This window comes from Penicillium manginii, assembly GCF_028828005.1.
Source record: "Penicillium manginii strain IBT 31320 chromosome Unknown utg000006l:1.0-4164085.0:1.0-4166146.0, whole genome shotgun sequence".
Classification (NCBI taxonomy): Eukaryota; Fungi; Ascomycota; class Eurotiomycetes; order Eurotiales; family Aspergillaceae; genus Penicillium; species Penicillium manginii.
The window spans coordinates 2135950-2149749 of NW_026643107.1; the positions used below are offsets into that span (position 1 = coordinate 2135950).

General features: G+C 48.3%; 5 protein-coding genes across 5 annotated transcripts; 3 read left to right on the forward strand and 2 right to left on the reverse strand.

The window, feature by feature from the left end:
- Nucleotides 1-222: 222 nt before the first annotated feature.
- Nucleotides 223-1836, forward strand: N7533_009165 (uncharacterized protein; the record flags this gene model as incomplete). Its single annotated transcript, XM_057105815.1, has 1 exon — nucleotides 223-1836. One exon carries the CDS (start codon nucleotides 223-225, stop codon nucleotides 1834-1836), a length of 1614 nt encoding a protein of 537 aa, XP_056957264.1.
- Nucleotides 1837-2643: 807 nt separating this feature from the next.
- Nucleotides 2644-6949, reverse strand: N7533_009166 (uncharacterized protein; the record flags this gene model as incomplete). Its single annotated transcript, XM_057105816.1, has 8 exons — nucleotides 2644-3464; nucleotides 3519-3720; nucleotides 3775-4053; nucleotides 4113-4219; nucleotides 4277-5376; nucleotides 5434-6607; nucleotides 6658-6843; nucleotides 6907-6949. The coding sequence occupies 8 exons, from the start codon at nucleotides 6947-6949 to the stop codon at nucleotides 2644-2646; spliced, it is 3912 nt and encodes a 1303-aa protein (XP_056957265.1).
- Nucleotides 6950-7461: 512 nt separating this feature from the next.
- Nucleotides 7462-9567, forward strand: N7533_009167 (flavin-containing monooxygenase; the record flags this gene model as incomplete). Its single annotated transcript, XM_057105817.1, has 7 exons — nucleotides 7462-7778; nucleotides 7844-8056; nucleotides 8110-8267; nucleotides 8318-8413; nucleotides 8473-8609; nucleotides 8679-9045; nucleotides 9104-9567. 7 exons carry the CDS (start codon nucleotides 7462-7464, stop codon nucleotides 9565-9567), a joined length of 1752 nt encoding a protein of 583 aa, XP_056957266.1.
- Nucleotides 9568-10458: 891 nt separating this feature from the next.
- Nucleotides 10459-12005, reverse strand: N7533_009168 (uncharacterized protein; the record flags this gene model as incomplete). The annotated part of the gene is made up of 3 exons (XM_057105818.1): nucleotides 10459-10710; nucleotides 10763-11179; nucleotides 11256-12005. 3 exons carry the CDS (start codon nucleotides 12003-12005, stop codon nucleotides 10459-10461), a joined length of 1419 nt encoding a protein of 472 aa, XP_056957267.1.
- A 586-nt stretch (nucleotides 12006-12591) lies between these two features.
- N7533_009169 (uncharacterized protein) lies at nucleotides 12592-13139 on the forward strand (the record flags this gene model as incomplete). The annotated part of the gene is made up of 3 exons (XM_057105819.1): nucleotides 12592-12744; nucleotides 12778-12947; nucleotides 12971-13139. 3 exons carry the CDS (start codon nucleotides 12592-12594, stop codon nucleotides 13137-13139), a joined length of 492 nt encoding a protein of 163 aa, XP_056957268.1.
- Nucleotides 13140-13800: the final 661 nt, after the last annotated feature.

A 13800-nucleotide genomic window follows, 5' to 3' on the forward strand; every position in this document is an offset into this window, starting at 1 on the left:
AAGCCTGTCCACTCGCCTGAGGGTCAAAATGGAGCTCCACCGGAAGAAGTCCACCTCCACAAATTCTGGGGTAAAGCTTGGAGCTTGGCCACCTTCCCCAAAGGCTGTCTCACAACCCTTCCGATAACCTAATATCAGACGGGAGATTTAAAGAGGAAGCCATGGCTAGATGTTTCTGGTATTCGAAGCGCAGTTGTACAAAGGTGCATCAACCGAGACAACATGACCACCGGGCCAAACGATATGAAGCTGTCTGAGGTTCCATCAAAGCGTGATACAGAGCAAGCGATAACGGACGTCCAGGATGGAGACCTGAAGCAGCACGAGATACGAGACCTTGATCCTGCTCTCCAATTCATGAACGCAGAGGAGACTGAGTATACCCCCGACGAGGCTCAATATGTTTTGTCCAAGATCGATCGAGTTCTCATGCCCTTGCTCTGTTGGGTCTATTTGATTCAGTTTGCGGATAAAACATCATTGAACTATGCTTCACTTATGGGAATTCGGGAAGACACCCATTTGGACCCCAACTCGCAGCAGTACAGCTGGGTCTCGAGCATTTTCTATGCTGGATACATATTTTGGGAGTACTTAGTATCTTCTCCTATTGCAATTACCTTCCAGATTCTAATGCATGACCTTAGATTCCCCACCACTTATCTGCTTCGCCGTCTACCTCTAGGCAAATACACCTCGGTCAATATCCTGGTCTGGGGGATTGCACTCGTCTGCCATGCCACCGCCCATAACTATGCGAGCCTACTGTGTGTCCGCTTCTTCTTAGGCGCATTTGAAGCCACAGTGACACCGGCCTTTGTCTTATTCACTTCTTGCTGGTATAAACAAGAGGAGCAGGCCAAACGCATGGGCCTATGGCTGAGCTGTAACGGACTGGCCCAGTTACTTATTGGGCCCATCGCCTACGGCCTAGCCGGTGTACAAGGAACCACTATCGCTGTGTGGAAAATTCTCTTTTTGGTACTGGGCCTACCCACCATCCTAACAGGTGTACTATACCTCTGGTACATGCCCGACAACCAAGTCCAAGCCCGGTTCTTGAATCACCGCGAGAAGCTTATTGCCATTGATCGCATTCGGGGCAACTTTCAGGGAATCGGTAATCAAGTATGGAAGTGGTCCCAATTCTTCGAAGCATTCCGCGATCCACGTACCTATCTTTACGTACTATTCTCGCTACTGATGAACATACCAAACGGGGGAATCACCACTTTTGGCTCTATCATCATCAGCTCCTTTGGATTTTCCAATCGCATGTCCCTGATTTTGAACATGCCAATGGGCATTGTGGATATTACTTGCAAACTTGGATTGACTTATCTCTCCGATCGGTTCTTTGATCGCACCCTCTTTGCCATAATCGCTATTCTGATTCCCATGATCGGCGGTATCATGATGATTGTGATCCCAGTTGAAGCCAAAGCTGGCTTGCTCATTGGATACTACTTCATCGGTGCCGCCGGAACTGCATGGTGTCTTGTGATGGTGATGATCTCCAACAACACCCTAGGATACACCAAGAAAGCAACAGTGAATGGCCTCCAGATCGTGGCCTACGCAGCCGGAAACTGGATCGGTCCTCAGACATTCCGCTCAACCCAAGCACCTGAATATTTTGATGGCAAGCTGATGGTCGCAATCATGTACGCTATGGCAGCGGTCACTCTGGTGGCAATTCGGGTGATCAACATCATAGAGAACAAGAGGCGCGACTGTAAGGCGATCGAGGAGCCTGACACTGCACATGCTACTCCTGGGTCTGAATTCTTGGACTTGACAGATTTCGAGCAGCCAGCATTTCGCTATGTGCTCTGATTTTCTACGCTTGAACGGGATTCGTGGTCTTCAAGTTGGTTGCCTTCATTCAAGCTTTTGCTGGCTGAGCTTGGGTATCCAAGGTGGAATATTCTATTTGCCAAAGTATACCGTACTAGTATTTGAATTTATAGGATATCACTGAGATAGTAGAAACTGAAATCAGCGCAGCTCTTGTTTGAAATATTCATAGTTCTTGTAATCACGTCGAAGCACAAGCTGTCAAGAAACCCTGGAAGCAAGCACACTTACAAATTTTCAGCTACCTTCCAGGGTTGCCAACATCCTCTCCAGCTCGAACGCTACCTAGGTAGGTATGGGTGCGGAACACATGCTCAGGTATCATACAAAATACCTGCCCAGGTGTTCTCGTACCTTGTGACAAGTCAATTTGCCCGGCTTCGCGCGGCGCCATGTTGCACGTACATACTAGATAGTAGTTACTATTTCGCTACTGGTAGCTGTCAACTGACTAGATGCCGACTTCTTAGTTCTTTGCATTTGATTCTAGTAGAGATAATCTGCCTCGCTTTTCAGAAGCTTTGTTGCTTCGCAGTCACTATTTCGGGGGCATCTCAGATGGTGCAACACTGAACTCTCAGGTTTTGGTAAGCTGGAATCCAGCTCTTTCTAGTCGTATCGCATATTGTTTTCGCGGATGTTATAAAAAGGTAGAATATCTCAAACAATGATATAACAGAAGATGCCCAGGTGAATTCCGTAAAAGTTCCATTCGGGCAACAAGTGCGCACGCACATGTTTAGCTCTGGACGTCTGTATTTCTGCCTTTACAAACAACACATGCTCCTATACCTCCTCTGCCAAGCTTCGATTAGCGGCGACACTGCCATTGGCGATAGGAACAAACGACGGCATGACCGTTGACTGATCCACGTTTGGATTATTCGCCTCCGAAGGGGCTCCATATCCACCACCACCTGGAGTCTCAATGACGAACCTGTCCCCAGGTTGAACACGGATCGAATTCTTGCCACCAACGGAGATCTGTCGCCCAGCCTTGGTGATCCATGTGTTTTTCCCACGCTTGCCATCCGCGCCGCCTGCCATACCGTAAGGTGCGAAACTGCGTCGCTCAGAAAGAATGGACACAGACATCGGTAGCCGCAGCTCAACATCTCGGATGACACCTTCTCCTCCAGGATACATCCCGGCGCCGCCACTCCCATCACGAAGACAAAAACGACGCAAAATGACTGGATAGCGGCGTTCTAGTGATTCGGGGTCGGTGATGCGAGTATTGGTCATGTTGGTATGTACGCCGCTTGTCCCAGTCCAGCTGGGGCCTCCGCCACTCCCGCCAGCGATGGTTTCATAGTATCCGAATCCATTCTCACCGTCATTACCGAAGGTGAAATTATTCATGCACCCTTGACTAGCAGCACAGATCTTGAAGCTCTTGAAAATAACGTCGACGATCCGTTGCGAAGTCAATACATTACCGGCGCAGACTGCGGCTTCGAAGCTCGGCCGTAACAGTGACCCGTCGGGGATAATAAGCTGCACAGGTTTGATGCAACCCTGATTAAGGGGAATATCAGAGTCGACCATACAGCGTAAAGCGAAGATGACCGCCGAATTGCAAATCGCAATTGGGGCATTCCAATTTCCTATTTCCAATCAGCTGTTTGTATCTCTGAGGTAAGTTATCAATGTCGACGTACCATAAACCTCCGAGCCGGTTCCTGTGAAGTCGAAAATGGCGGAGCCATCTAATGGGTCAATGGTTACTTTGAGCATGATCGGGGTTCCGTCGTCCATGTAGTCGACCGCAGATATTTCTTCTCCATTATTATCTTGGGAAATATGCTTCAGGAAATTCCGCACAGCGAGCTCGGCCGAGTCTTGAATTCCGCGCATGTACATCTGATTCAGTTAGTCCGATGGTTCGATTTCTCCTTGCATCGTCAAAGTATTTACCTGAACTACATCCATAGAATATTCCTCGATCAGCTGCCGCACAAGCCGGATACCACAGTGGTTTGCAGCAACCTGCGCTTTCAGATCTGTGACATTATCCTGGAAGCATCGGGATCCACTAGATCCAGCAAAACGGGCAGGCTCCACGCACAGCATGCGGTGGAGCTCTTCCTCGTCGAAATGGCCAGCGTGCACCAGCAAGTACGAATCAAAGACTGCACCCTCTTCAGACAAAAGTTTTGACAAGGGTGGCATTGAGCCTGGAAGTATGCCCCCGACCTACGGACCGTATCGTGTTAATCAATGGGCCCATCTCTCTGAGTATAAAGATAACTTACGTCGGCGTGGTGACCGCGAGAAGCAGCCCAAAATATTATATCTTTCCCATCAGAGTCAAAGACAGGTGTAATGACCGTGAGGTCGGGAAGGTGGACACCTCCAAATGCTTATTATAATGTGTCAGCTGCCGAAACCACTCGAAAGGTTGATTCGAGGTACTTACCAGGTGTGTTGGAGAGCAAAACATCACCATCCTGCAACTTGCCTTGCCACTCGGCAATCTGAGATCTGACTGCAAAGGCCATACTTCCAATCATAGCGGGTACATGGGGTGCATTGGCGACAAGGTCTCCTTCGGGTGTGAATATTGCACACGTGAAATCCAACCGCTCTTTGATATTGGCACTGATGCTGACATTTTGTAAAACACGTCCCATTTGCTCCGCAACGCCCATAAACCGATGGCGGAAAATTGAAAGCTGAACTGGGTCGATGGCATCTGTGCTTGCCACTTGGGGGCCTGAGGAGCCCACGTCCAGGACGAGTACATCTTGTGTCAATCTCGCCTTTGAGTTCGGGCTGACCACGATTGTCTGGGTTTTGTCAATCACTATGGCCGGTCCTGAGATCTGATGCCCATCTTTCAAGTTATCAAAATGGTATACTGGTGTGTTTACCCAGCCCATTGAATTGAAGTAAGTGGATGTCCATGATTCGGGAACTGGAGCCACTGATCTAGAGGCCAACTTGGGATGGGGATTCAAAGGTGCGGCCGAAGGCTCGGAGAATACACTGGAGCCAATTGCTCTAGCGCGAATAGTGTCAACATAAACTGCCCGGTTGGTAGGAGTGAATCCAAACTGCTGATGGTGGGCTTTAATAAAGTCTTCCCGAGGGTCGTCAACTTCGGAGGTACCCAGGGAAACCATGATTGCAGTCTCGCTGCCATCATATCTCATATTCAGGAAACGGCGGACCTGAACATTTTTGAATGGTTGCATAGACTCATTGCCTCGAACAACATCTGCAAGAAGTTCTATATCATCGTATATCTTTTGAGACGTAGTTTGGTCAAAGGCTTTTGCGCATACCCGCTCCTCCTCGTGCACAAGGTCCGCCAATCCGATTCCATAGGCAGAGAGGATAGATGAGTACTTGTGGATCAAGACTTTCTTGATACCCAAGGCTTCAGCGATAGCGCTGGCATGTTGACCCCCTGCACCACCAAATGACGCAAGGTGGTGCTTTGCAACATCATGACCTTTGGCCTCGGTTAAACTTCGAATGGGCCCACACATTGCAGAGTTGGCGACCTGGATGAAACTTCAAGGAAAATATTAGTGGCCAAATCTGATATTTGTATTGCTTAGTTTGACTCACCCATCTGCAACCTCAGCCCACGTCAATGATTTGCCTGTCTCGGCGTTGATACTTTGAGTAAGATCCTTGAACTTGGCAAGAACAACCTCTCTATCCAATGGTTCGTCTTCATTAACACCAAAGACTGAGGGAAATTCCTCTGGAAGCAACCGTCCTAGAGCTAGATTGGCATCAGTCACAGTCAGAGGACCTCCTTTGCGGTAACAGGCTGGTCCAGGATTGGAGGTGGCACTTTCGGGACCGACAGCCATGAGTCCATCCTTCCAAGTCAGTATGCTTCCTCCGCCGGCTGCGATGGTATTCACATTAAGTTGTGGGGCTTGAATCGCGATCCCGGCAGTCGTTGTTTCAAAGATATGATCAAGTTCGCCGTTATATCGGCTGACGTCGGTACTAGTACCTCCCATGTCAAATCCAATCACAGGAGTCTGCTCTTTTGTGTCGAAGCATGTTTGCGAGAATCCAATAACACCTCCTGCCGGCCCAGAGAGAATTGAGTGCAACCCCGAGAGTTTTGAGGAGGGCACTAATCCTCCATCTGACTGCATGAACTCCAATCGCGTCCCGGACTCGGACTGGTCGATATTGGGGAAATTTTTCGAGAATTGCTCTAGGTATTGTTTGATGTTCGGAGTCAGGTATGCGTCAACTACCGTGGAATTTCCGCGGGGAACAAGCTTTGGTCGTGGAGAGGTTTGATGTGAAAGAGAGATGTATTCGAATCCAATCTCTGATGCCAATTCACCGATCTGCAACTCATGAGTTGGAAAGATATAGGAATGCATAAGGCAAATCGCCAAGGACCGGAAGCCCTTGTTATAGATATCTTGCAGATAAACTCGAGTACTTGCCAAGTCAATAGACTGAAGCACTTGGACAACCTCGCCAGAGGTGCTAGTAGCAACGATCGACTCGACTGGTTCTGGAGATGGCAGCTCCACGGTGCGGAGATTTGAATCGCTGCATGCCCCGACTGTCACGCGCTCTTTGACTTCAAAAACATCTGAGTATAGAGGCTTCGATCGGCGGATTGAGAGATCAAACATGTACGGTCGGCTTTGGTTTCCAATATACAAGATATCTTTGAAGCCTTCAGTGACAAGCAAAGCCGTGCGCTCGCCTTTGCGTTCGAGTAGGGCGTTGGTTGCAACCGTTGTACCCATGCGGATCCATTCTGTTTAGTTAGCCAAGACGCTCATGATAATTCTAGATGACGGCTCCTACCAACGTCCTTCAGGTCTAGTTCGGAGCCTCGAGGAAGTGCAATTTTATAGTGTATCTCCAAAACGCGTCGAATTGCCTCGGTCGGTGCATCGGCATAGTTCTTTGGGTCGACGGACAAGATCTTCACCAGAATATCTTCCCCATTGATGACTTTGCAAATGCAATCGGTGAAGGTTCCTCCGCGATCTAGTCACACCATTTAGTCAATGCAATGCACCAGTCGATCATACTTAGAAGTTCGACACTCACCAATAGAAATGCGCAAAGGTTTCTTCTTGGCACCTTCAGGCATATTGGATATGACAAGAAGATCAGTAGAATATAGATAAATTGGCTAGACGATCAACACTGAGGCAGAACGGGGTAAGCGTATCTATTTGAGGCCTTGGATGGCTTATCGTGGTTGAAAAGTATGACATGATAGCTATAAGCACTGGACAGACTCGTACCTTGACAATCATCCGCCCCATCCTGCCCCGCTTCGCGCATCTCTCCGTGGTGGAGCTGGTCGAGAGGGGAAGGAGGAGCAAGGGAGGAACGCGATGATAAGGCGTGCGGTGGAGCTCCACCACTCCACCGAGACCAGGGTGAGCCGCAGTTTGGGTGAGCACGACACAACGGATTGTCCACCCTCTATTCTGGAAGCGAAAGCCAAAGATGCAGAGGAAATATGGGGTGGAATATACGCTAATGAGGATGACCCTCATAAATTCACCGATTCCGCGCCTCTGAGTCTCCGTGGTTTGATAGGCGAAGCACTTTGATCATTTTTCAACATTTTCAACACTGTTTCCCTTACCCAAAATGGGATCTATCGGTAACTATCATGAGCTCAAGGCAGGCAATGGAGTTGGAAATGGAGTCAAGCCTTATAAAGTCGTGGAGCAGCCCAGCCGATATCGTCGCAAAATCCGTATCATCGTGATCGGAGCCGGCGCGAGTGCGTTGAACTTTGCCCATGATGTCGACACAAGCCCGTTAGATACCGAGCTGGTGCTTTACGAGAAAAACCCAGAGATTGGTGGCACTTGGTATGAAAATCGCTACCCTGGATGTGGATGCGACATACCTTCCGTCAACTATCAGTTCTCATGGGCTCCCTCCCCTGACTGGACCTCCTTGTAAGTGCAATCCAGTACTTGTATTATCAGAAAAGACAAGTGGGCATCGAACTTACCATTGAAAGTTATTCGGGTGCACCTGAAATCTTGAAATATTTCAAGAGCGTTGCCGACAAGTACGGGCTTCGAAAATACATTCGCCTGGAGCACAAGGTGGTAGGCGCATTTTGGGATGATCAAGATCAACAGTGGCATGTCAAAGTCCAGAGAGGAGATAACCCCGAAGATTTTTTTGAGGACCAAGGTCACATATTGATCAACGCAAGTGGCGTGCTGAAGTGAGTACCTTTTTCTTCTACAGCGGTGAAATAGCGAGGCTGACGCACTCCAGCAAATGGAAATGGCCCGCAATCAAGGGCCTGGAATCCTTTCAGGGTCCCAGACTTCATAGTGCAAATTGGGACGACAGTGTTCAATTACAGGGGAAGCGTGTGGCTGTTATTGGGTCAGGCTCATCTGCGGTGCAAATCGTTCCGAGCATTCAACCAAGTAAATTTCGCCAGTCCAAAGCGCGAGAAGTATACTGATGATCAACACAGAGGTTTCATCTCTCAAATGCTTCATTCGCAGTGCCTCGTGGGTGACTGCCGGATTTGGTCAACGATTCGCAGGAAAAGGAGGATCCAATTTCAAATGTAAAGCTTCCACTAGGCCGGCCTCATCAAACCTCAGTCCGGAATACTGACAAGAGCAGATAATGAGAAGCAAAAGGAAATACTGCAGAACGACCCTCAGAAATACCTGGCATATCGCAAGAAGATCGAGTCTGAACTCAACTCTCGTTTCCGATTCATTCTCAATGGATCCGAGGAACAAGCCAATGCGCGAGCTGTAAGACTCTCGTTTCAACCCAGTACACTGCTTGTCCTTAACAGGTATCTGACAATGAACTTTTTTTAGTACGCAGAGAAGGATATGCGCACAAAGCTTGCCGATCGTCCGGAAATCGCAGACTCGATTGTTCCAAAGGACTTTGCAGTGGGCTGCCGAAGACCTACACCCGGAAACGGATACCTCGAGGCGCTTTGCAGCGAGAACACCGAGGTTTTCAGTCAATCAATTGAGGAGGTTACCCCCAAAGGCATCATGACTGCAGATGGTGTTGAGCACGAGGTTGATGTTATCGTGTGTGCTACCGGATTTGATGTCAGTTGGCGGCCATCGTACCCGACAATTGGCCGAGAGTCTCGCAGTCTGAGTGAGGAATGGGAAAATATCCCAAGAACTTATCTTTCCATCACAGTTCCACATTTCCCCAATTACCTCAGTGAGCCTCTCCGCATCCTCAGCCCCCAATTGCCAGGATGCTAATTCTGACCGAAAAGTTTTCAACGGACCTTTTGGGCCCTACGGCCACGGAAGTTTTCTCCCAATTACGGAGACCATATCAAGACACTTCCTCCAAATGCTTGAGAAAATGTCATCCGAAGGTGTGACATCTTTTGAGCCCAAGGTGGAGGCGGTAGCGGATTTCTTTGAACACCACCGAAACTTCATGCCTCGAACCGCTTGGACATCTCCCTGTCGTTCCTGGTTCAAGCAGGGAACGATCGATGGCGAGGTGATGATGTGGCCGGGTTCGAGAATTCATTTCTTTGAGACCATGAAGCAGCCCCGTTGGGAAGATTACAATCTCAATTTTACAACCTCCAACCGGTTTGGCTATCTTGGTAACGGCTTTGCCGCACGCGAGTTTGATGGAAGCGACCTGTCGTGGTATCTAGGTACGATTGATGGAAATGAAGAGGCACATCTTCCCGATGAGGACTTTGAGGCCTTCATGGTCTAGCAAACTCGGAAACAGGCAAATGAGACATAGTTTGAATACTAGTCGATACGGACATGTGGATATTACTAGCTTTGCAAATGGAAGAATTCAGACAAATCAAGAGTCGCAAACCTTGGGACCTTGCCACGGGTCTGGCTGTCTCCCTGCTCACCTCCAGTACTATATCCATGGATGTCTTTCTATAACTATTTCTGTCGGGGACGAGGAGAGTGTATTTCTACTCTCTTTTGTCGATCGAGCCGGTTGAATCTGGTTCGTACCAGAGCATTCGCGGCTAGTTTGTTGATGTCCAAGTTGTGATTGTCTGAGCTTTCAGATGCCAAAAGACTGACAGGATACAAGGGACATAATGCCATGATTCTGTGACTTTGATAAAAGTCCTATTGTAGTCCGAGTCCTTACTCAATCATACTATGGACATGGCGGGAATGGACCTCTCCCATTGGCCCATTTAGTGCGGGGACAGCAAACAGATAAAGGCAGGGTACAGAAGTGGAAGGCACGATTCACTTGAAAGTACCGAAGGCAACAACAACCAACAAACAAAACAAAAAGAAAGAAAGACGCCGAGTCCTGAAATCGATCTTCTGACCTGGTACAAAAAACAAATATGGCAAAAATGTGGTTCAAGGCAGCTACTAGCGTTTCATTAATCAACCTAACCACTCTTTCCCCCAAACGGGTAGGGCCAAGACCCCTAGACCATTCGGAGCTACATGACAGGATGGACTCTTTCCCAATCATAACCGAAGCATTGCCTTCCAGTGACACAACGTCATGACTGGTCACCTCCCAGTACATTCTTGCCATGTTGTAGCTCTTCAGACGCACAGGTCACAATTTCTTGCAATGCCGGTGAGTGACGAAGCATCCTGTATATCATATATGATATCAGAGGGCTAGGTTTTCAGCGTTGTTCTCGGATTCAGGCGTCTTTGAGCCTAGTTTAGGGAGGGTGCATGGGTCATATTTGGTGGCATGCGAGGGCTCGGTGGAAAGATCTGATGTTGTCCATAGCTTGAGGAGCGCTGCTTGACCTTCCCCGCCCAGTCCATAAATCACCGCCTGCTGTAAAAGTTGGAATATAGTAGCCGCGAGTTGTAAAGGGTAGTTGTGCTTTTGAGCAAGGGTCATTACTTCTTTCTGTCGATTTGGTTAGTCACGTCAATTTCAGCTTTGAAGAGGATGGACATACCAGCTTGTCTCGGGTCTGTATGATGGTATACCCAGATAAAATATCGCCAGCCACAATCCTCGGTGCAAGCCTTTTGAAGGACTCACTGGCACCAGCGGCGTTTGAAATGATTGATGTGAGGGTGCTGGTCGAAATGCCGAGTTTATGTCCGAGGGCCAGAGCTTCAACCGCTGCTAAGGTGTGGACAGTCTCCAATAACCAGCATATCAGCTCAGATGAGCGCGAACTATTGGAGCGAGTCTGGATATGTGTTGCTTCTGAAACCAGAGCTGGGTTTTGTGCTAGAAAAATCCGAACAAGACTGGCATCGTCATCTTTTTCGTATCCCATGCGCGCGGCATATTGATAAAGTCGTTCCGTTGCAGATGCAATATAAAGAGGGAAATCCTGAAGGAGACCTTCCGAGGTCACAATTCGCTGATGCAGATGTCAGCTGGATATCTTTCAATGTTTCACCTACGGTGTTTCGATTAGGTAGGGACAGAAAGCATACCATATCCTTAACAAAGATACTGATAGCAGAGTGAGGCGTCCAATCATTGGAGAGCATGTGAGGTACTCGGTTTTCAAACATCCAACTACACGCTGGGCTTTTGAGAACTGTTTCATAGAATTCTTTTGTGTTTAATCCCAATGTTGCAGCTATTCCCATTGCCTCTGCAGAAACCGCAATATGAACACCAGCAAGGTGCTGATTGATAAGTTTGACCTTGTTCGCGGCACCTAGTCCGCCCTCAATCTCATATAAATTGTCGCTCATTGACTTCAAGATTGGCTGAGCGGTATTCAGAATGTTCGTTGGTCCCGATGACAGAATGGTCAGCAATCCTCGAGCGGCTCGTATCGTTCCACCAGACACAGGACAATCCAACAATTGAATGTCTGGCCTTTGGAAGGTCTGGCGGATACGACCCAGAATCTCCACTGGAAACCCTGGAGCAACTGTTGAGCACAATATGACAATCGCGTTTTGTGTCAGGCCAAATACTGCGCCCGTTGAGTTGGCGAAAAATGCATCCTCGGTCTGCGTAGAATTCGCAACCATGCAGATAACGAATGATGCACCTTGGACGCATTCATTTGGACTGGTGGCAGAGGTACCACCCATGGCGAGCAGTTTCTCAAGGGCCATGGGATTGACATCGAACCCGGTCACAGCGAAACCGTCTTCTATCAGATGTATGGCCATCCCCAACCCCATGGCACCCAATCCGATGAAGGCAACCTTTGGTTTAGGAGCCATTGTGGTCGTAGGTTTGGTTAATTAGAATGTTTTGATGGCGAAGTGGTGAAATTACCCAATTTCTTCCTGTCAACAAGCTCGGGAAATGAGTGCTTATTCGTACTAAATATCCCTTCCTTACATCCATACTAGTATCCATTCCAAGTCACTAGATCCAATCAAATTAATTGGAACTTGAAGGATGTTGAAAATGAGCTCCACCAGTCCGCCACTCCACCACTCCACCGTCACTCCACCACTCACTTCCCCGCAACAGCGGCCATATCGCCAAGTCGATATGCCCTGGTTCCTTCCTCAATTCTGTTCCCAGGCGTATTTTGATTCATCAGATAACAGCCTCTCATTACTGCCACCCATCGTCCAATCCTCGATACCCAGCGTCTTCACCTACGTGTGTCAATTGCTGTCAGAGGATGGAAACCAGGAAAATAGTGCATGCATGCGCTATCGAGGAGAGAGAGAAGGCCCGGAAGGTAAAATGACTGCCCAGGGTGGTGCCTAAGACCAAATCCCCAACAATTGCCGGTGGTAGTGGCTTCCAGCTGACGTTCACGTCTCTTCGGGCCTCCCGATAGCAATAAAGCGCATGGGAGGAACAAGTTACTCCTCTCCAATATCCTGCACACTAATCCACGGCGACTCTGAAGCCGTCCTGGTTGACACGCCTAGGTCAATTTCCCAGACCGAAGACCTAGCCACTTGGATCAAGAAAGTCGCACCAGGGAACAATCTACGCTACGTATACATCGCCCACGGACACGGAGACCACTAGTTTCGAATTTTTGTCCTCCACAAGCACTGGCCTAATCTGCGTGCCATTGCTATCTCGGGCACGGTCGAGCACATGAATGAGCAGATCAAGCCTGGGATACTGGAAGGAACATGGCATACCCTGTTTCCGGGAGGACAGATCCTGGCCGCTCTGGAGCTAGCTGAACTGAGGTAGTTGACTCTTTAATATTCAGTCTTGAACACCACGATTTTCGCGCCACCGAAGTCGGAAATACAGATGCGTATAACACGACCGTACTCTATGTGCCCAGCATTCGACTGGTCATTGTGGGAGATGATGTCTATGGTGGCGTTTCCGGTGTCGTCAAAGGTTTAATCAGAGATATGTGTATGATAACCTAGAAGACCCTGTATGACGAAGAGAAAGCAATCTCCAAGGAAGTAAAGATAAAATAAGGAGTCTTTGTTCTCAATTCGTGCCAGTACATATCATTTTGAGACACCGTCACTGGGTGGAGCATACTAGTATACCTCTCGAGATGTCTTCTAATAAAACCCCGGAATTAGACGCACGAACTGAGTAATGAAGACCTAATAATTTGTATTGTTTATTTCGGTACTACACGAATTTGTATGCACCCAAGCACTAACTTGAAGTAAGGCTTTTGACCTAGTCTAATTAGTTGACGGTCGACAATATCTGATCACGAAGCCCTCATTTATATATTAATCAAGCATGTAACAACCTGTTCATCCCGTTGCGTAGACAAATCCTAATATTGTGGGTTTCACCCGATTGCGGTAAAATCCCAAGGCTCTAGAATGGATTATTGCCGTAGGGCCTAGTTTAGATATTGCTTATTCCAGCAGGGCTACGTACGGATTCTTGACAATGATAACCTTCGTCACAAAATAAACGCTAACTGCAGTAGATCGCTATGGCAGGAACTACTAGAGGCTCCGTACCGGAGGTAGACGGGGATTTATCTCCTGTCATGTAAGAAGGGCAATGCGATCGTTTCACGTTAGGCACAAATAGCCAGGGCAGTGCCTTTTGCAGGGT